General features: G+C 42.2%; 1 protein-coding gene across 1 annotated transcript in view; it reads left to right on the top strand.

Annotated features, from left to right (window-relative positions):
• The window catches only part of LOC311222792 (BDNF/NT-3 growth factors receptor-like), a gene marked incomplete at both ends in the record, with an annotated part of 183,402 nt that overhangs the window by 121,521 nt on the left and 37,528 nt on the right, over positions 1–24,353 (top strand). The window contains 3 exons of the mRNA XM_084307417.1: positions 4,813–4,985; positions 7,523–7,678; positions 19,654–19,738. Coding sequence (XP_084163543.1) covers positions 4,813–4,985; positions 7,523–7,678; positions 19,654–19,738 — 414 coding nt within the window. The remainder of the gene's footprint in view (positions 1–4,812; positions 4,986–7,522; positions 7,679–19,653; positions 19,739–24,353) is intronic.

Genomic DNA, 24,353 nt, shown 5'->3' on the forward strand with positions numbered 1-24,353 from the left:
CGGGGCCTGGCAGGTGAGGGGTGTATTTTGGGTTTATTCGTTGATGGAGTACAATACTGTAGGTACATGAGATGAGGTATATCTCGGTATGGCTTAAGAGCGGGACGCGATGCAAGTACGCTATATAACACTATGTAACAACCATCAAATGCACTCACAGCACACACATCCACACGCACACACTCACTTTAAACAAACAACTCACTGCAGCACCCACTTTACACACTTCAGAACACCTAAACACACTTTATATTTATTGGTAAAGAATTTGCACTACAACCCATACCTCATTACACCTTACTGTAAATTGTACCTAAATTGTACCTCATCCCATTTCTGCTTTGCACTATATAGTATATTGTATAGTACATTGTATGGTAACTCAGTTACTTTTACTCTGCATTGAACATTGTACATATGTACATACTGAACACTTGTGTCTATGTACGTGACTTCTATTTTTTACTTGCTATACTTGTTTTATTTTATACGTATCTATTTTTGTCTAGCACAGTCTCTGGAGCGTAACAGAAAGAAGCATTTTGTATAAAAGTATTCTGTACTTCTGTATGACAACTAATAAAGAAACTTGTCAGAGACCTGATCGGGAATTTGGCCAGGAACGTCGGTCATCATATCCCTCCTCCTACATACACACAGTCCTCTTATCCCTCCTAGTTACACATACACACAGATGGCCACCACAAACCAACACGTAATAAGGTGTAGATAGATAGACAGTGAGAGCAGCACATCACCAGGGTTATCAAGTGTAGATAGACAGGCAGTGAGAGCAGCTCTCCACCTTGCTATCTGAAACACTGACACCATTATCAACCTAATGTTATTATGTAGCTCTCCACCTTGTTATCTGAAACATATAGCTATCAATATAACGTTAGCTACCAACTTTAACTTACATGGCTGTGTGGCTAGCTAGCTATAGCTAACGTTAATGTAGCGGGGCTCGTAATAACACAAAATGGCTTTTGAAAAGTCTTGTGTGTGTGAGATATAAACACGAAAAAGAAAAAGGTGACATGGTTGGACTTGCGGTCTGCAGAAACTCTCAATCCACAGAGGCTTTGCTCGCATTTTCCGACGCAAAGCCGGCGCATCTCGCTCTCAAATTAATGAAATTAGGTTGCTCATGCGTAACATAGGCTTTGCGTCCGTGCAATTGGCGTATATTTAAATGAGGTAATATGGGCGGAAAATCTCCCCTTTCTATGTAAATGAGCCTCTAAACAGGTGAACCCTGCCCCTTTTCTTGATCCTCCAATCACAGCTGTTGCTTACCTCGGACTTCCTCGTACAAACTTTGTTTGTACGAGGAAGTCAGAGGTAAGCGACAGCTGTGATTGGAGGATCAAGAAAAGAGGGCAGGGTTTTGAGACAGGTCCAGTAGCAAACCGTGAAAGAATATAGAATATCTCGAACGACTATATCAAATCAAGATATTGAGCATCGTACTTATTTAAATATTGTTATATAACGTTGTGGGCTTTGGCTTAATACTGTATAAACATAATATAATAGCCACATGCAGAGATATATCGCTATAGTGGCTGTATACAGCGCACACCTGCACGTATTGGAACGGAGAAGAGTTACCGTTATAGTTTGCGAGCGAGTCTCACCCCCACGTTAGTATTGGAACGGAGAGAAAGATACCGTTAGTTGGGGAAGAGAAAGTGAGAGAGAGAGGAGGGAGTTGTTTTTTGCTACAACGCTGTATGGTAACGTTGGTGAAGTGAATGACCAGTTAAAAGCGGTATCGTAATATCACCAAAGTGCAGTGACATACTCCGAGGCCCCCTCTATCCAACGACCACCCGACTGGTTGCATGTACGTTTTATTAGCCCCAGTTTAATGTTACACATTAAATGTAATAATTCAACTCGGTACCCCTGTCCCCTCCAGTTAATAAGAGTGTCCGCCATTTTGTGTACATTTAATATTGGTTAATATATCATTTAGTATTTGCCAAGCTCATTATTTAAATACAGTCAGGGGTGTGTAGCCCCTTATCTACAGTCTGTTAGTTATTTCTTCCCTATATAAGCAACCTTAGGTTTTTATGAAAGGCGCTATATAAAACGAAGTTATTATTATTATTTTATTATTATTATTATTATTATTATTATTATTATTATTATTATTATTATTATTATTATTATTATTATTATTATTATTATTATTATTATTATTATTATTATTATTATTATTATTATTATAAAATGTATAATTAATTAATAATAACCTTCACTAGAATATAATCTAATTATGAAATAAAATATAGGCCAGGGCTTTACAACTTAATAAAGAGATTGAATACAATTAAATGGGATATAAATGGAATATAGCCCAATATGATTATAATATTATTTCATTGTATATGGTACATTTAATTTAGTTCCTATCCCATTTAATATATAATCTTTATTAAGTTGTAAAGCCCTGGCCTATATCTGATTTCATTTAGATTATAGTGAAGGAGACGAGTTCTTATTAATTAATTATAAATTGTTATTTAATAATAATAATAATAATAATAATAATAATAATAATAATAATAATAATAATAATAATAATAATAATAATAATAATAATAATAATAATAATAATAATAATAATAATAATAATAATAATAATAATAATAATAATAATAATAATAATAATAATAATAATAATAATAATAATAATAATAATAATCATAATAATAATAATAATAATCATAATCATAATAATCATGACATTGCATTACTGCTGACCAGCACCTATATCAGAAATAAATGTTTACTGTATTGATCATCATCTCAGAAGCAAGCATTTGAAATGTCAGTGCTATAGCCTTATTTCTTATTTTCTATGGCTTTATATTTCTCTAACAAGTTAGATACTGTTCATAACTCATAAGATCTATTTTCTTTAGTATTCCGTTCATTTTGTATTGTATTTCGTTTACTTCGTAATGTATAGAGGAGTGCAAAAGAATATAATCTTTATTGTCATTGTTGGTCCAACGAAATTGAGTTTAGAGCATCACCACATACAAACATACTGAATATAGCATGTATAAATAATAACATCAATAATATAATATCAATGTCCCAAGTGCAATAGTGCTAGTGCAAATGAATAGTATTACAGTCCAGTTGAGTTAATGGATGGAGTGATTTCTTGATTTCTAATTTCTTTTCTTTTTTTGGACAGCGCGCTAAACTTGACAGCACGCTATTTCGACACACATTTCTGCCAAGAGCGCTGTCAGCGGGGCAGAGTGCAGACTGCTCGCAAGCTACACACATTAGGCGTGTCTGCGCATGGTATCTCATCGAGCAATGTGCTTTGTGGATACCTCGCAGACGCAGGGCAGGCTCCGTGAATGCAATTTGCTTCGCGCAATCCATTCTCTGTGGATTCCGGCCCCTGTGTAGTTTTATCAAATCTAGATGCGGAATTGTAAGAGGTTATGATGCGGTTTAAATTAGGTTACAGTAAAGTTATTTGAACGCTACTTTACACAAACATTCTAAATACACTTACCCATAAAGACGCATTAAGACAGACCCTCCAGTTTATCGAAATCCACTTGAGAACATCTGTGTAACAAAGTCCAATATGTACTCGTTCATTAGATCTGATGCATCAATTGCTGTTGCTTGAGTGTAACGTTACGTTAGCTGGTAGTTTGTGCATCCATCGTTTGTAAACGAAGCCGCACAAGCCTTCATTTACATGTAAATCTAACTCCTCCCCACCGCAGAAGGACAGCGGTAATACAACGTCTCAGAGCAGCATGACTTTAAACAAAGTAATCTTACCTTTATAGATACTATAACTGTTAGCTTTTATAGTAAACATGTTCTTAAACATTCAAAGTGTGATCATCTAAAAAAAATTACAAAAAACTAAAAACAAAATTCAAAATACTTTCTTTTGAGCCCACACATGAAATACAGCCGGCCGAGTAGTGGCACATACTGCCATGCGCGGTCACATATCTCACCTACTAAAATTAAGGGGTGGAAGAAACATTGCACATAGGCTAACAGCAGACCCGGGACGTGTCCATTGTCCATTGAAATGTATGTCCCCTCACATTTCTAACTTTGCTCTGCTTCCTAGCATCCTGCTTACAGTATCCTCCCTATGTTTCCTAATATCCTTCCTATGCTTCATATCACCATTGATATGCTTCCTATCACCCGTATTATGCTTCCTATAACCCTTCCTATGCTTCCTCACATCCTTCCTATGCTTCCCAACATGCTTCCTATCATCTTTCCTATTATGCTTCACAATATGCTTCCTATGCTTTGTATAACCATTCCTATGCTTCCTAAAATGCTTTCCATGCTTCCTAACATGTGTGCTATCACCCTTCCTATGCTTCCTCACATCCTTCCTATGCTTCCTAACATGTGTGCTATCACCCTTCCTATGCTTCCTCACATCCTTCCTATGCTTCCTAACATGTGTGCTATCACCCTTCCTCTGCTTCCTCACATCCTTCCTATTATGCTTCCTATTACCGTCTAGCGTTATCATGCTAATGCTAATGCTAATAACTATAATTGGAAGGTGGTCAGTGTGTCTATCAGTCGGTGTGTTTGTCTGTGTGTTTGTTAATATTAGCGTGCTATTGCTAATAACTATAAGGGAGAGCAGTCAGTGTTTTTGTGTGTTTGTCTGTGTGTTTGTCTATCTGTGTGTCTGGAGTGCTGCCTGGTGGATATTTGCTCTTTACTGAGCACACCTTTCTAGTTCATTATTGTTTCATAAACATGTCACCTCTTTGTCCCCAGACTCTGAAGGAGGCCAGTGAGAACGCCAGGAAGGATTTCCACCGTGAGGCCGAGCTCCTGACCAACCTGCAACATGAACACATTGTGACGTTCTATGGCGTGTGTGTGGAGAGTGACCCTCTCATAATGGTGTTTGAGTACATGAAGCACGGCGACCTCAACAAGTTCCTCCGGTACGGTTCTTCTTCTTCAGTGATGAGCGTGTTCTAACTCAGTGATGAGCGTGTTCTAACTCAGTGATGAGCATGTTCTAACTCAGTGATGAGCGTGTTCTAACTCAGTGATGAGCGTGTTCTAACTCAGTGATGAGCAGCGTGTTCTAACTCAGTGATGAGCGTGTTCTAACTCAGTGATGAGCATGTTCTAACTCAGTGATGAGCATGTTCTAACTCAGTGATGAGCGTGTTCTAACTCAGTGATGAGCGTGTTCTAACTCAGTGATGAGCGTGTTCTAACTCAGTGATGAGCGTGTTCTAACTCAGTGATGAGCGTGTTCTAACTCAGTGATGAGCGTGTTCTAACTCAGTGATGAGCGTGTTCTAACTCAGTGATGAGCGTGTTCTAACTCAGTGACGAGCGTGTTCTAACTCAGTGAGGAGCGTGTTCTAACTCAGTGATGAGCATGTTCTAACTCAGTGATGAGCGTGTTCTAACTCAGTGATGAGCGTGTTCTAACTCAGTGATGAGCGTGTTCTAACTCAGTGATGAGCGTGTTCTAACTCAGTGATGAGCATGTTCTAACTCAGTGATGAGCGTGTTCTAACTCAGTGATGAGCAGCGTGTTCTAACTCAGTGATGAGCAGCGTGTTCTAACTCAGTGATGAGCGTGTTCTAACTCAGTGATGAGCGTGTTCTAACTCAGTGATGAGCAGCGTGTTCTAACTCAGTGATGAGCGTGTTCTAACTCAGTGATGAGCGTGTTCTAACTCAGTGATGAGCGTGTTCTAACTCAGTGAGGAGCGTGTTCTAACTCAGTGATGAGCGTGTTCTAACTCAGTGATGAGCGACATGTTCTAACTCAGTGACGAGCGTGTTCTAACTCAGTGATGAGCGTGTTCTAACTCAGTGATGAGCATGTTGTTCTAACTCAGTGATGAGCGTGTTCTAACTCAGTGATGAGCATGTTGTTCTAACTCAGTGATGAGCGTGTTCTAACTCAGTGATGAGCGTGTTCTAACTCAGTGATGAGCGTGTTCTAACTCAGTGAGGAGCGTGTTCTAACTCAGTGATGAGCGTGTTCTAACTCAGTGATGAGCGACATGTTCTAACTCAGTGATGAGCGTGTTCTAACTCAGTGATGAGCGTGTTCTAACTCAGTGATGAGCGTGTTCTAACTCAGTGATGAGCGTGTTCTAACTCAGTGATGAGCGTGTTCTAACTCAGTGATGAGCGTGTTCTAACTCAGTGATGAGCGTGTTCTAACTCAGTGATGAGCGTGTTCTAACTCAGTGATGAGCGTGTTCTAACTCAGTGATGAGCGTGTTCTAACTCAGTGATGAGCATGTTGTTCTAACTCAGTGATGAGCATGTTGTTCTAACTCAGTGATGAGCATGTTGTTCTAACTCAGTGATGAGCATGTTCTGACTCAGTGATGAGCATGTTGTTCTAACTCAGTGATGAGCAGCATGTTCTAACTCAGTGAGGAGCCACTAGGGCTCAGTGATATAGTCACAATACACTGCTAATCACCATATTTGACCGTATCTGGTTTTTCCATTCCATTGTCATGATTCTTTTCATTCAAAAGGGTATATTTCAATCAAATATATTGGATACAAAAATACATAATAATATAAAATATATATAAAAAAAAAAAAAAAAAAATAATAATAATAATAATAATAATAATAATAATAATAATAATAATAATAATAATAATAATAATAATAATAATAATAATAATAATAATAATAATAATAATAATAATAATAATAATAATAATAATAATAGTAATAATTACATAAGTACAAACCCATGCATTTTCATGGATCCATGACAGTATACTTTAGAATTTAGACAGTCAGTTCACCCAAAATAAAAATAAACTATCCATCCTCGTAGTTTCGGTGTGATTTTCCTAGTTTTGGAGATATCTGCCGTAGAGATGTCTGCCTTGTTGTGAACAGTTTCATCTAGGAGCTATCTTCTACTGAACCACACCCACCATACATGATCAAAAATCCTCTTTATGTGTATAGTATAGCACTTTGAAAGTATATTTTCATTTGAAATATGCTACTTTACACACCAATATTCTGAGGATAAGGTACAATGGTAATACTACTCATGAAAATGAAACGTAGATAGTAATAAAATAAAGTAAAAAGTAGAAGAGGGAAAGAAAGCACCCCTGCCAGTATTTATTTTTTCAGCATTTTGAAAATCGAATGTCTAAAACTACGCAATACTTTAGAGACACTCACTCAGAGCAATATGTTTAACAGAGTGGATGGATTAAGAACTGTTTTACCAAGGTCCAGGGGGACTGAAACCTTAGTTAAGTCAATAAATTGTGGAGCTGAGAAAGAACAGTGTACAGGATATCCTTTTTTAAGTCTAACTGTGACACCAAATCATTCAGAGGCACGAAGCCAACTACGGTTACACAGCTCGTTTGTACAGTGTTTCACAACCAGAGATCAATAAGTACACAGAAGACAACAAGAGGAACATTCCTACAGTCTTACAAAAGGTATTCTTCTCCTCCAGGGCTCATGGTCCAGATGCGGTTCTGATGTCGGAGGGCCAGACCACCAGGCCAGTGGAGCTGACCCAGTCTCAGATGCTGCACATCGCCCAGCAGATAGCAGCTGGCATGGTCTACCTGGCATCACAGCACTTTGTACACCGGGACCTAGCCACCAGGTATATATCTACACTGTGACCTAGCCACCAGGTATATGTACACCTTGACCTAGCCACCAGGTATATATCTACACTGTGACCTAGCCACCAGGTATATATCTACACTGTGACCTAGCCACCAGGTATATATCTACACTGTGACCTAGCCACCAGGTATATATCTACACTGTGACCTAGCCACCAGGTATATATCTACACTGTGACCTAGCCACCAGGTATATATATGTACACTGTGACCTAGCCACCAGGTATATATGTACACTGTGACCTAGCCACCAGGTATATATGTACACTGTGACCTATCCACCAGGTATATACAGGATGTAAATATGCATCTAGATGTCATGAGTTGATAACCCAGCACACAGCAGATGGCACGGCCCATCACAGCTCATCCACATCCGGCGCAGTCATGAGCAGTCGCATTACTGAGAGCTCTCGCCAAAGAACCAAAACAACAAGGTTTTGTGCACATTTTCTCCTCCTGCTAATATGGATTACGGACTCATACCTCAATTCATCAATGAATCAAAATCAATCAGAAGTGGAGAGAAGTGAAAACGGATTAAACGAGACCCACAGTGACTTCTACCTTCTCAATGGCTCGGAAAAGAAACATCTAGACGTTGGAACTGCGGCTATACACGCGTTACTAACAGCTAGCCCGGTACGTAAAAACGTACCCCCGACTAGCAGATTGGACCGTAGGACCATGATCATCCTGGTTCTGCTACTTTCGGGAGACAATCAATTAAACCCAGGCCCGGTTTTGACCAGAACTCAGGCTAGAAGACTTGGTCTGGCAGCACAAGAAGCAATGGAGGTGCCCATTGCGATCAACAACATCAACAACTCAACCTGCGGCTACATCCACAGCGCGGACGGCGACTTTCCCCCAATGACGCCGCAGCAGACGAGCACACCTGAGGCAGAGGAGGTGAACCGAGGGTCGCAACCATGACGACCAACTCAACGCGGGACTCAAACATCTCGATGCCTGATAGCCGGCTAGCCAGCAGAGCTAACAGCGAAATCAACAGGAACAAAGGACTCTGGAACGAGTCCTTTGTTGTACCAGCACGGCGCGGGACCCGACCCCCCCCTCCCCCCTTCCCACCCACGACAACAAAGCCCCCCCCCGCCCCACACAGAGGAACAGATCACAAATGAACAATACTTCGAACCGGACAACATCAATGAAATAACCAACTCTAATGGACTGAACATGTTCCACCTTAACATAAACAGCCTAAAAAATTTATTGGATGAAATCAAACAATTATTCATAAATGGTAAGGCAAACATACTGTGCTTCTCAGAAACTAAGCTTGACGATTCTGTAAAAGATCCAGAGATAGAGATTGAGAACTACTCAATAATCAGGAATGATAGAAACAAACATGGAGGTGGCGTCTGTATGTACATACACAAAGACACCAAATTCATCAACAGAAATTACCTGAATCATGAATCAATTGAAACTGTATGGGTGGAAATCCTATTCGAAAGGGCGAAATCCCTACTGGTTGGCTCAATCTACAGACCGCCAGATCATAGTGGCTTTTATTATACACTTGACGGGTGTTTAGCTGGAGTTGAGGATGTAGACACAATTCTTATTGGAGACTGGAACACAGATATGCAACGAAAAGATGCACCCGTCTTCAAGTCATTCAGTAGGTTTTGTGATCTGTACGGCCTCAGCCAGCTAATCACCCAACCCACACGTGTATGTGAATCAACTCAGACTACCATTGACCTCATTCTGACCTCCGACAAGTCCAAGATCTCCAATAAAGGGGTTATAGCATGCGGGTTAAGTGATCATTATATGATATTCTGTACCCGCAAAAAGCTAAAACAAAAGGCTGGCTGCCACAAAACAGTCACATCTAGAGACCTCAAAACCTACTCTAGCGAGGCCTTTAACCTTGAACTGGAGAGTCTGGACTGGTCAGATGAACTCAATGGTACACTGGTTGAAGAAACATGGCTTGGTTTCAAAACCAAATTTTCAACAATACTAAACGACATGGCCCCCCTAAGAACCACCAGGGTAAAAAATCACGCTGAGCCGTGGATGCACTCCGAAATACTGGCCGCTATGAAAACAAGAGACAAAAAATGCTCTGAGTTTCGTAAAAGTCAGTCAAAGCTTACCAAAAGCACAAGCAGTGAACTCCAAGCCCACGTGGCTGAACTCAAACTGGAAAGAAACAGACTAAGAAACGACGTAAACTCCATGATCAAAACTGCAAAAAAGAATTTCATCAATGACAAAACTGAGGAAAACAAAAACAAACCACGTGAACTTTGGAAATTACTCAATAATCAACTAGGCTGCAGTAAAAAACTTAAAACCAGATTCTCAAACATAAACATAAAAACGGACAACACGCTCATCACAGACAAGCTGGAGGTAGCCAATTACTTAAACATTTTCTTCACAAACATAGCCACAACACTGGTAAACAAACTACCCTCCCACTCAGGGCATTATGGGGTAGGACACTACAAAAACCTAGGGGTCCGCAAGGACGACTTCAAGCTGGAAATGGTAACAACAGATGAGGTACTCAAAAAACTGAGCGCCCTCCAACCTAACAAGGCCACTGGCCATGACAACATCCCCTCCAAATTCCTCAGAGACTCAGCAGCCGTCATCACCCCAGTCATCACACACATAATAAACCTCTCCATAAAACAGGGACACGTCCCCAAGGACTTCAAAATTGCGAGGGTGACCCCTCTGCACAAAAAGGGCAGCAAATTAGACCCAGGCTACTACCACCCTGTTTCTATTCTCACCTCCATCTCGAAAGTCATGGAAAAAATTGTCTATGAACAGGTCAAAAAGTACCTAGCGGAAAAAAATCTAATCTACAAATTCTAATCTGGCTTCAGAACATCCAACTCCACTGACACATGCCTTCTCTATTTGAACGACCACATCAAACAAGAGGTGGACGCGAGCAAATTCTGCAGCATGGTCATGCTGGACCTACAAAAGGCCTTCGACACTGTCAATCACTCCATTCTGATTGACAAGCTAAAAGCAATTGGTTTTGTCTATCAGTGAGCTGGATGCAATCCTACCTTGAGGGGAGGGAACAGATGGTGGAGGTAAAGGGTACCCTATCCCCCCCCCTCACAGTGAGCTGTGGTGTTCCACAAGGAAGCATACTAGGGCCGCTACTGTTCCTAATTTATGCAAATGACATGTCGTCAGCTTGTGACTGCAACTTGTTCCTGTTTGTGGACGACTCAGCCCTGCTGGTCTGTGACAAGAACAAGTTACAGGTTGAAAAAACCCTCAGCTCGGAACTAGGCAACATCTGCATATGGCTCGCTGATAACAAACAATCATTACACATGGGCAAAACAGAGTCCATTCTCTTCGGTTCAAATAACAAACTCAGCAAGACCGACGGCTTCTCAGTTACAGTGGGTGACAATATTGTCACAAGGAAAGATGAAATTACCTACCTGGGTTCCATCCTAGAGGCTAATCTCTCCTGTGACAAAATGGCATCCAATGTAATAAAAAAAAGTCAACCAACGAACTCGATTCTTGTACCGGATCTCCTCTCTGGTAAACAAGAATACCCTGAAGACTCTGGCAGGAGCACTCATTCAAGGGTACTACGACTATGCTTGCACCTCATGGTACCAAAGCACCTCAAAGGCGCTAAAAACCAAATTACAAACATCTCAAAACAAACTGGTCAGACTACTGCTTGATCTTACTCCTAGAACCCACCTCACCCCTGCCCACTTTGACAACCTAGGATGGCTTAGAGTAGACGACAGAGTACAGCAACTTGCAATGGGCCTGGTCTACAAGATACACTACACGACCAAGGTACCCATGTACATGTCAAAATACTTCCCAAAGGTCAGTGAATACCACGATCACAACACCAGAGGGAGCTCCACAAATCATGTTAAACCCAGATTCGGCTCAAACAAGGGACTAAACACGTTTTGCAATTATGTCACATCAATGTGGAACGCCCTACCTAAAGCTGTAAAGGAATGTGAATCACTACCCACTTTCAAAACCACTCTCAAAGAACACCTACTGCAATTCGAAACTGGCCCCTGTAAATGTCCTAACCCAACCCTCTCCAATGTACAGTATTTTACCTAGTATGGTTGTCAATATTCCAATGTACAGTTTTGCTTGAACAGTTGTATAGTGTCCCCCCCTCCAACCCCTCCTACCCAACCCCCCCCCCCCCCCCCAACCCCCCCCCAACCTCCTCCAATGTACAGTTTTTACGTCAAATGTATATACTCCCTTTTCTGGACTCTTTTTGTATCACAAACAGTACTGTATTTGCAAATCTGGTATGTCATAAATGTATAGATGTAGCAGTACTGTCTATCTGTATGTCATGTATGTCATATATGTCCCGATGAATTGAAAATGGGGGACCCTGATGTAAACAAGACAAAAGTCTTTCTCTGGTCTGCATCCCCTTAACAATTGTGTGTATTGAGCTGTACTGTATTGTACCCATTCTGCAATCTGTTAATAAAGTTTTCAATCAATCAATCAATCAACCACTCCAAAGTCACATGGCCCATCACAGCACTGTGACTACTGCAAAGTCACATGGCCCATCACAGCACTGTGACCACTGCAAAGTCATCACAGCACTGTGACTACTGCAAAGTCACATGGCCCATCAAAGCACTGTGATCACTGCAATATCACATGGCCCATCACAGCACTGTGACCACTGCAAAGTCATCAAAGCACTGTGATCACTGCAATATCACATGGCCCATCACAGCACTGTGACCACTGCAAAGTCATCAAAGCACTGTGACCACTGCAATATCACATGGCCCATCACAGCACTGTGACCACTGCAAAGTCACTTTGACTAATTGATTGTTTTTGCATCATCAACAGTGCGTAACTCACATAATGCTTTTGATTGATTGATTGATTTTATTTATGGATCCAAAGACACAACAAATCCAAGGGATGACATGCAAAAGTGACAACACTCATTTCCAGCATGGTCCCCGATGTTCTGACCAAAGGACATATAGAAATAACATATAAAACAACACATAAAGCAAAAGTCCAATACAACAAATCCATATTCTACATATCTAAAAACAAGTCAATATCATCCTGACCAAATACCATAAAATATCGCATTTCATTATACCATCATTAAAACAATGTAGTATATTTTTGGACAAAATATACATATTTTAGAAGGTTATTGGAAATCTACTTCTACTCCTGACATCGCTGCAGTCACACAGAGCAGCGGAGGCAGGGAGTCATCACAGGAACTCGCAAGCCACACATGATTAATTCAAATACAGTGACAATGGCAGATTTGAATGTCTTGATTACCGTTGACACCTAGCCCAGCTTCAAACTAATCCAGAACGGAGGGGAGTCACCCCCGATGGCTAAGAACAAAGGGTCAGCCAGGACACAGGGATAGCATTTAAAGTAACATGGCAATGATAAACCACTGTGTCAATACCAGTTGAGTAAGTCACACAGCAATGATTAGAACTTGGATATTAGAAATGTAGCTTTTCATATTCTGTTTGAACACAACTAAAGTACAAATATTACTGAAATGAGGTTTTACCTGGGAAACATGAGTAAACATGGAATAGTTATAGCCAATTGTACAGGATTATTTTACTAAACTACAAGAAAACTGGTGCAAACTACTTAAATGTTGTCTATAAATATAACTGATTGAATTAATATCATTTAAGGTGATTAGTTAGACAAGCATGGTTGGATATGGCTTCTAATTACAACAAAAGAGTAAAAGCTGAAGTAAATACGGTTATAATTTAAAAGGTATTATTAGAATATATAGTCTGTAATGAAAACAAGGTCAATTGTATTTTCACAATGGCCCCGGTATTCACTGACATATTTAACCTGTCCTTAGAACAGGCTGTCATCCCCACCTGCCTGAAGAAGTCCACTATTATCCCTGTACCCAAAAAATCCAAGCCTGCTTGCCTCAACGACTACCGCCCTGTAGCTCTCACCTCCATAGCCATGAAGTGCTTTGAGAAGCTAGTAAGGGCTACATCTGCTCCTCCCTCCCCATCAACCTGGACCCCCTGCAATTTGCATACCGCCCCAACAGGTCCACGGAGGACGCCATAGCCCATGTGCTGCACACAGCAGCATCACACCTGGACAAGAGGAAGGGGAACTATGTGAGAATGCTATTCATCGACTACAGCTCGGCATTCAATACCATAGTCCCCTCCAAACTCATAGCCAAGCTCAGGGACCTGGGCTTGAACTATGACCTCTGCCAGTGGGTCTTGGACTTCCTGACGGACAGACCCCAGGTGGTGAGAGCAGGCAACTGCACCTCCTCATCCATCACCCTCAACATAGGGGCCCCCCAGGGCTGTGTTCTGAGTCCCCTCCTCTACTCCCTGTACACACACGACTGTGTGGCTCAGCGGAGTAGCAACACAATCATCAAATTTGCTGACGACACAGTAGTGGTGGGCCTGATCTCTGCAAACGACGAGAGGGCCTACCTGGAAGAGGTCAAGGTCCTGGCGGGATGGTGCCAGGAAAACAGCCTCTCCCTGAACGTCAGCAAAACAAAGGAGATGATTGTGGACTTCAGGAGGTCGGGGGTCAAGGACTACAGCCCCCTCAGCATCGACGGGGCACCGGTTGAGAGAGTGAACAGCTTTAAGTACCTCGGAGCCCACATATCCGAGGACTTGACATGGACCACACACATTGACAGTGTTGTGAAGAAGGCACGACAACGCCTCTACTTCCTCAGGCGCCTAAGGAAGTTCCAAGTCAGTCAGAAAATCCTTAAGAACTTCTACTCATGTACAATAGAGAGCATCCTGACTGGCAACATCACCCCCTGGTTTGGGAATAGCACTGCACAAGACCGAAGCAGACTACAAAGAGTGACATGTTCAGCCGAACGCACAATTGGAGGGGGGCTCCCCACCCTCCAGAACATTTACAACAAGCGGTGCAGGGGCAAGGCTAAGAGAATCATTAAGGACTCCAGCCACCCGAACAACTGCCTCTTTGAACTGCTGCGGTCAGGCAAGCGATACCGGAGTCTCAAGGCGAGCACAGAAAGACTCAGAAGAAGCTTCTATCCCCAGGCCATCAGGCTGCTCAACAAACAATGAACACTACACAACAACCATCAAACGCACATAGCACACACATCCACACGCACACACTCACTTTAAACAAACACACTGTAGCACCCACTCCCCACACTTTATATTTATTGATAAAGGATTTGCACTACAACTCATACACCTTACTGTAAATTGTACCTAAATTGTACCTCATCCCATTTCTGCTTTGCACTATATAGTATTGTATATTAGTACACTGCATAGTATATTGTATATTATATGGTAACTAAGTTACGTCTATTCTGCATCGAACATTGTACATATGTCTATACTGAACATTGTGACCTCATTTTCTACTTCTAATTTACATGCTATACTATGTTATTTAATACTTATCTTGTCTATCACAGTCTCTGGAGCGTAACAGTAAGAAGCATTTTGTATAAAAGTATTCTGTACTTCTGTATGACAACTATTAAAGAAACTTGAGTTAATAGATCTATCAAAGTAACTGGTTAGCTTAGGATCATTTAAGATAATTATTTAGAAAAGCTCTGTTTTAAGAAATCTAGGTGAAGAACTGGAGTACTGTAAGTCAAAATGCTTGTATACCATGAAATGAGAACAAAGACTTTTAAGCATTATGTTGTAATCTGGTATATTCTGGTAATAATTTATGTTGACATGTGCGTCTCTGAAAGACATTAATTAATATCTATGTATCAGGTTTGGCAACTATAATAGTAACAATGATTTAGGCCTTAAAATGATTTGGTAAGAAATGCTGTCTTAAGCAGAGCCGTTAAGGGTAAGTCAGGCCTACATTTCAAATTAAAAATAGCTGTTGGGAGATTGGAGGAAAACCGGTTGTGATGTCACTTTCTGTGATGTCATCACCCTGCAATCTGGGCCTTTATAACTGAGGCCCCAGGACTGGGAGGAGCAGATGAATGAAGATGAATGAAGGAGATGATTGAGATGCAGAAGAAGATTTTGAACAAAGCCTCAACCACTCTACATATCTGCGGCGCTATACAGAGACAGAGATCACGGACGACGGTATTGACAAATACCAAGGAACATTCTTGTAACAGTAGTCTGGAGATCCAATGCAAACCTTGAGTTATTGTAACCATTCAGTGTTTTTGATCAACTGCAAGAGGTTATTAAGAAGCCGTTATTGTATGCTTTGGTTAATAAACTTGCAAGAGAAAACCAGGAGCGCTTGTCTGGACAACCCGTTTTTAAGAAGACTATAGGTTTGGGATCAGAACAACGCTAGTACATAGAACATTGTATCTAAATCAAGATACGACAACAACAATACAAGTATGACCTGACAGCTATCCGGCCATTTTACCCCAGAGATATGAGCGAACCTGACCTTTAAATATTCATCTAGAACCTGACAGTTTTATCCTAAGTGGAAGGCTGTTCCACATTGAGATACCGGTGTATAAAAATTTGCTCCGAGAAATTTTTTACTTGACCCGCGGCACCTTACAAGAGCGAACACTGGTCCTGGTATCGTGTCCATGCTGCGTATGGACCATATTGATCTGATACTTCAGATAGCTTGGGGCTGTACCATTTACTATGTTGAACATGTGGTTCAGTTTCACCTGTTCAACGCTGAGGTGCACTGGTCGCAGTCCCACCTTTATGAATTCGGCACGTCCTACATGCGTTCTGGGAGGCACTCCTAGTATGTACCGAATAGTGTTGTTTTGCATTACCTGAAGTTTATTTTTTAATTTAGTTGACAGTCCACTAAACCATGCTGCCAAAATGACATTGAAGCAAGGAGGACACTAACAGCTTTTTAACAGCAAGTTCAAAAAGCCTGGTATTCCGATACAGGAACTTGAGTTTGCCTGCACACTTGGATAAAATGTTGGCAGCACTATTCTCACATGAGAGAGATTGCTCTAGTGTAAGTCCTAGGTAGTTGACGCTAGTTTTCCCTGTGACTACTGCTCCGTTACAGTTACAGGAGACTTCCATGCGATCGACTTTGCCTAATCTCCTATTTGTGCCAAAAAGGATCGAGTCAGTCTTGCCTAGGTGAATGGACAGCTTGTTATATATGAGCCACTCTCTGGCACTTTCTAGCTCAGAACTCAGAGCTCTCTCAATCTCCCTGACATCCCTACCTGGCACCAGAAGTGCTGAATCATCTGCATACAATAGTAGTTTACATTTCACAGATGCTGGCATGTCATTGACATATATCAGAAATAAAAGAGGACCTAAAATGTATCCTTGAGGCACCCCACATACAATGTCCAGAGGTTCTGATCTGACGCCTTCCACCTCACAGACTTGAGTTCTCCCTGTGAGGTAAGAAGTGAACCAACTGACAGCAGTCTGACTTAAACCCATGCAATCAAGCTTAGATTGCTGTTATACTTATTCATGAAATACTCATAGGCATAAGCAACAACATAAGTACATCCACACCAGGGCCCCGTTCCCCGTACCTGGCCGGATAATTTTCAGCATAGCTTGACTTAAGCCAGACCTTTCGGTTCCCCGAAGTCGGATTTTCTAAATCACCATGGTAACAGATCAGAAAGTTTGAACCTGGTCCGGAGCAGGGTTAAGTTCAGTTAGCTGGATGAACCATGGCCACGCCCTCGCAAAGAAATGCCAGCTCGCTTCCTGAAATATTTCTCACTGTCTAGATCCCATTATACCATTCTGAATGATGTTTTTGTGCTTCGTTTTCCTAGAGGGGGCTTTTGAAATGTATAATAATAGAACTAAATGCTGATAATAAATCATATTCAGCCTATAGATTTACTTTGTCCTAAATAAAATAATGCACGTCATATACGGCGCTCGGAGTCGCGATACACGCTGCATGTGGTTATTTTAATAACGGCGCATTGCAAATGTGAATCCCGCGGGGATATTTTTAATGAATGAAACCTATCGGCCGTTTGGCTCTGATTAGTTTCATATATTCTCCGCTGTAGATTTGCTTAACGGAGCGCCCGGATTGTGTTTCATTCAAGCATAAAATTGAAGTGTCTATGCGTGGATTGTGGTCTTTGTGGATTATGAATTACGAGGAATCTGAGGATTGTTGAATTGTATCATCACTCACATGTTATTGTGATATTGTAACTGGGATTAAAATGTCTGATGAGATGCGCTGTTTGACGGATTTGAGCAATTGAATGAGCCGTTGACGTCACATTAATGCATTTGAGAATAAAGAGATAAAACTTCATTCAAAAGAAAAATATTCGAAACACGGGTCTCTTGTCCATTGATGGATATATAATGGATATATTTTGTCTGGCACAGTGGTGTAATGGTTAGTGCTCATTCCTGTCAAGCGGACGACCAGAGTTCGAAACCCTGCGTTTCTAATATAATTTTTTTTGGAATATTAATGACTATACGCAAAAGTAGCCTAGTTTTAAGTTAAAATATTATAAATCTACATGCATTGAGGATGTAATTCTTTATATAGCTCTCAAAGTGCACCAAATTGAAGCATTTACATCGCAAAAAGAAAAAAATTTGAAAAAGGGGGGATTTCGAACGCGGGTCGTCCGCGTGAGAGGTATAAAGACTAACCATTAGACCACGGTGCCAGATAAATAAAATATCCATTATATATCCATTAATGGTCAAGAGTTGAACTAATTATTTTCGCTAGCAAGATCTCATTTGATTATTCATTCCATAAGCCTACTGCCAGCAGGCACGTTTAAAGAAATATAATCTGATTGATTGGGGTAATGAGGGACTTAAAATTAGCCTATAGATTATGCATTTAACTTGTCGGCGAGGCTATTGAGCCGTACTGCATTGTACCCATTCTGCAATCTGTTAATAAAGTTTTAAATCAATCAATCAATCAATGCCGTTAGAAAATCAGGATTTCTGCGATCGACACCTGCTGTCTTTTCAGCTGAGGCGGCCGCGCGCAATTATCCTGAGTCTCAAGTCTGGTTCAAATGAACGAGACTGAATCCACCTTCGAGGAACAGGAAAATCCCGGATTCAAACATCGGGTTAATTGAATCTGGATAATGGGACTCTTGATCGACTTAGTTGAACCAGGTACGGGGAATAGGGCCCAGGACTGATGACAAAGCATTGAACACAACAACAAACCACTAGGTGATACAATAGAGTGTTGGTGTCTTGCAGGCCACCATGACTGGGACCCACGAATACCATCTAGTCTTGACAGATAAGAAATATGATGCAGAGTATATCTCGTGATTTATCAGATAGCTATGTTTACGATGGACCTGGTATTGTAACACCTTGTACACTGCGACCGAGCCTGCAGTCCTGACAGTACACATAGATAAGTGTTTTATGCTTGGAATATATTCCCAGAGTGACCTCCGGCTTGTGTCTCAGCACTGAGCTTTCATCTTCAGTGAATGATGTTATTCCTCCGTTTACCATATAACCGGTACAGCCTTGCAAGCTATACTTACAGTATATTAAAGGGCAGGAAACTCAATCTCTCCTCCAATGGAGATCCCTGGACCCAGTCAGCCACTTGAATTATTATAATTGTTTAAATCAGATTATTTACGGTACATTTAAAAAGGATGTCCAAACGGCTGGCTGCCTGTGGCTTTTACATGTAGCTGGAAGAGGAGATCGACTAACCAGCCATAGCCAATTACTTACCAGCATTTGGTTTGTGACCACTCTTAATTCCCCACCGTATAGTTTGGTAGTTATGCATTCTATCTCTCACTCTCTCTCTCTCTCTCTCTCTCTCTCTCTCTCTCTCTCTCTCTCTCTCTCTCTCTCTCTCTCTCTCTCTCTCTCTCTCTCTCTCTCTCTCTCTCGCCTGCTAGGAACTGCTTGGTGGGAGAGAACCTGCTGGTGAAGATCGGAGACTTTGGCATGTCCAGAGACGTGTACAGCACAGACTACTACAGGGTAGGTGTATGTGTCGACCTCTTTTATGATCCCTCTATTAGCTACAGCCTCCCTCTTCCCCTGCATGGGCCCCTCTCCACTCTCCCCCTGCATGGGCATGCCTGGCAGGACACAAGGAGAGGGAGGATAAGTAGCATGCTATGCTAGGTCAATGATTCAGAGTATAATGCCACTGTATGCTAAAGTGTAAAGGTCGGCCTATAAAGGTTAGAGAAGCGTGCTTGTGACCAGAACGTTGCCGATTCGATGATTACATTAGATTCAAATGTATTGTCCTTATACAGCACAAGTACAACAAAGAACAACAAACATATGTTTGGCATCCAACCAGAGTGCAAATGTAACAGTAGCGTGCAAGTGTGGGTAGATATCTATATGGTAAGAATAAATATATATACGGTATATACAGCATTATTGTACATGCTATCATACAGTTATATGGGTTGTCTGCAGGTGAATAAGTAGGTATATAGGAGGATTATATGCAGGTATATTCAGACAGATATGGATACATAAATGGATATTGCTCTCTCCCCATCCCTCAACACCCACCGCAGAAGTGCACTTGAGCAAGGCACTTAACCCCCTGACTGCTCCAGTGGAGCTGCTCAGTGGCCAACAGTCATTTCAATTTAAATGAACATTTATTTATTTAAAAATAGGGACAATGCACATGAACATTTATATGTAAACATGCCAGATTGTAGCTATAAGCACATTTCCATCTGTAGTCCCTTTGCAGGTGTATGTGAACACAAAACATGCAAGGAACATGCAATACAAAGACAATGAACAATAAAGACAATAAACAATGTACATAATCATGCAGTACAAAGACCACATGCTGGACAAAATAAACAACGAAAACATAAACAAATGTACATAACCTTATTAAGATAAGATAAGATATTCCTTTATTGATCCCCTTGGGGAAATTCAGGCATCATAACAGCATGGGGGATGGGGGGGGGGGGGGGGGGGGGTACAGGTAGTAAAAACAACACAAGCAGTGTAAACAAATAAGTCAATAAGAACAACAAAACTCTGACATGACAATACACAGGACACAAACAATAAACACTGGTGACTGCTCTTAAAAAACGATGTGTATGTTATGTACAGTAGGCAATATTGCGTGTGTGTGTGTGTGTGTGTGTGTGTGTGTGTGTGTGTGTGTGTGTGTGTGTGTGTGTGTGTGTGTGTGTGTGTGTGTGTGTGTGTGTGTGTGTGTGTGTGTGTGTGTGTGTGTGTGTGTGTGTGTGTGTGTGTGTGTGTGTGTGTGTGTGTGTGTGTGTGTGTGTGTGTGTGTGTGTGTGTGTGTGTGTGTGTGTGTGTGTGTGTGTGTGTGTGTGTGTGTGTGTGTGTGTGTGTGTGTGTGTGTCTTTACATGATCATAGATGGTCACAAGTCTGGTTTGTCCTTAGCCACATCTTCAAGTGATTCTTAAAAATAAGAAGGCTTGAACACTCCCTGACTGAGAGTGGTTAGCTATTTCACAGTGCACTTCCTCTAACTGACAGGACGTTTTGACCAAAAGTGGTTAGTCTACGGGGTACTTCACAATCCCCTCTAGCCGTGGCCCTAGTGACCCGAGAGGTGGATGTGCTGGTTGTCCTCTGTTTAATGTACTCCTCTAGAGGAGGTGGTACCAGCCCATGCAGGGCTTTGTACATGAGACAGACAGTTGAAACAAACAAAAAAATCAATGATCAAAGCTTAGTAAGTTGTACTTGTGAAGAATATTACAGTGGTGATAGGAGATAGGTGATATCAAGTACTTCCAATGCTTTAAAAAAAAGAAAGTTACTCAATTGATTTCAGGATTGTAGCACCTGTATGTGACCAACTGGTAAGACAATAATCAATATGGGAGAAAATCATAGAGTGTAAAAATATCAGTAGGCTAGTACTGTATGTGGTTGTGCTGGCCAGCTCCCAGGTGTGAAAGGGTGTCACTGTGTGAGTTTGGAGTGAGGCATTGCTGAAAAAGAGCATTCATGATCAGCGAATCTACCCTGGATAATGAAATAAATAAGCAAATAAATTATTCATGTTCCTTAAAGGGATAACATTGGCGTTAAATTCATTTAGATCCCATTTGTCTCCATCCCTGCTAAAGGTAGCATCGGTCCCACTCCATTGTCTCAGATTGCATCTTATATATCACAGTCTTAAATTAATGATATTCTATAAGTCCACTCTTCACTGAAACACAGCTTTTCTTCTCAGATAGCTTTCCACTGAAAGCACAGAGAGGCAATTGGTATCTATCTTCTTGTCTGACTCTGGAGAAGATGGTATGCGCATTTCCCATAATGTTGGCGTGTTCCTTTAAAGGCTAAGTCTGGTCTAATTGGAAAGTGAAAGGATTTTACAGTAATTATACCGTTTTAAAAAACTATTCCATCCTAATGTTTTAATAAATTGCTCAGTAAATGAGACCCATTAGTTAGTATGGGTGGCCCAACAAACCCATAACCCTGGTAGTGTCAGTGTCATAGCTCACACATTTACATTTACATTTACATGCTTTAATAAGCTGCATTAAATATCTGCTACAAAATTGCATCTCATTCGAACACCTATTGAATCAATCATGTAGTCGTATGGGAGTTCTTGCATGGTACCCAAATTGAGTACATTCCGTGACCCAGGCTCATTAAAACATAGTAGTATTCTGGTCATGTAGGGACTTAAAGAAACAAGCCCACAACCTGTTTTGGTTCCGGACCCGGAGTTTGTGCTGCGTCTGATTATAGCTCGGAGGTTGAATATTCTGACTTGCTACCAGGGGCGTCGTATTGGTATGGCAAGGTATGGCACTCGCCATACCTTGGCAAATTTAAAAAGAAAAAGAAAAAAAAATTATAATTACAATTTTTTATGTTGATTTAGAATTCAAATGTCAACATTATGAACAAAGCTTCCAACTATTCGGTACAGTCCTAGCATGTTTTGATATTGTCAATTATCTCACTTGTACTAGGTGACTTTTACTGTGACTAACGTTAGGTTATGGCTATAACCAAGTTCTGTTAGTAATGGTGACGCTCGGCGTCACTCACGCACTGCACCTCGCTTGTGCACGCGCACTGAATAAAATTCCACAAATGTACCTTTATCCCAATATTCGTCTGACCACACCCCTCATCAGCTTACCTTCATAAGCAGGTGTGTGGCCACCCGCTCGCCTCCTTCCCAAGCTTTCACCACAAGGTGAGATCAAGGGCTGCAGCGGCGTCGGACGCCGAGCGTCACCATTACTAACAGAACTTGGTTATAGCCATAACCTAACGTTCTGTATCGTATGGCTCTCGCTCGGCGTCACTCTCTGCACAAGGGAGGCCGAGCGAGAGCCATCGGCCGACAAATACACCCCGCTGAGGCCCCCCACAACCATCAGATCAGGGAGGAGCGAGCCCCCCCGACCCCCCCTAATGGAGGGCACCCCCCCTATTGGGGGATCACGGGAGAGCGACGGACCCAACCGTGCGAAGAGGCACTCAAGCAACTCAACGCATAGGGTGAGCAGACCGTGGCCTGACCCCACGACTACCCACACGCACAACCCGCATGCCACCCGGGAACGAACGGAAGGAACGACCTCGTTACTGCCCCCAGAATCACGGGGTCAAGAGCAAACTCAACCTCGTGGCAAGGCCGTAGCAGCGGAGCGCGAAGGAAGACCCAGACCCACCAAAGGGACTGGACCCCCTGGAAAACGGGGGCCCGGAGAAGTCCATGATGCCAGCATCAAGACCCCACCAGGTGGTCACTCAGTGACCCCGCCCCCCACATCGCCAGCGTATTCGGACAAAGGCCCCTCAGCCGAGCGGGCCCTGTCCCCCCAATAGTACACCGCCTGGCACACTGACCCTGCAGTACAGACAGTCAGCATGGCCGTAAGAATCAAAGGCTTACCACGGAAGCAGGCAGCGCACCGGGGAAAACCAGGCAACAGGCTGTTAACCCCGAGCCTGGAGACTGCGGACGAGACAGGCGCCAGAGGGGTCAGCTGAAACAGCCGCCCCGGCAGAAGGGGCGTATGCTGACGTTGTTGACCACCATGACAAAGCCTCCCTTAAAGCGAAAGGCTGACACGATTGGCAGACGTCATGAACGTGCAGGGGCACACTCAACCGGGCACCCGGGAGTTGACACTGCACCAACACACCAGAGAACCAACCACCCAGTCGTTACCCTATGCGGTGGTTGTTCCCTAAACCCCTCAAGAAAAAACTCCAAACCGTACCTGCGGCACTACCGCAGTACCAGTGTTTCAGTTTCCAACAGGGTTATCCCGGGCCTACGGGTCGACGAAACATTACTTCGGACCGGGCCCGGCGATACGGGGAGCACAGGGTCCCCCGAGGAGGTCAAAGAGCACCCCAACAGGCCCCTCTTCGCCATGCGTAAGAGAAGAGCGAAAGAAATGGAGAACCAGCCCCAAGCACCCCGTACTTGGTATTCCCAGGAGGTCTCCCAACCAAGTACTAACCAAGTACTAACCAAGACCAACCTGCGTAGCGGCCGAGATCCAACGAGATCGGGCGTGTACAGGTTGGCACGGCCGTAAGCCATTACGACATTATGAACGGGCAGACGCGAAAAGTTT

This window comes from Notolepis coatsorum (genome assembly GCF_963971535.1).
Source record: "Notolepis coatsorum genome assembly, chromosome: 1".
Classification (NCBI taxonomy): Eukaryota; Metazoa; Chordata; class Actinopteri; order Aulopiformes; family Paralepididae; genus Notolepis; species Notolepis coatsorum.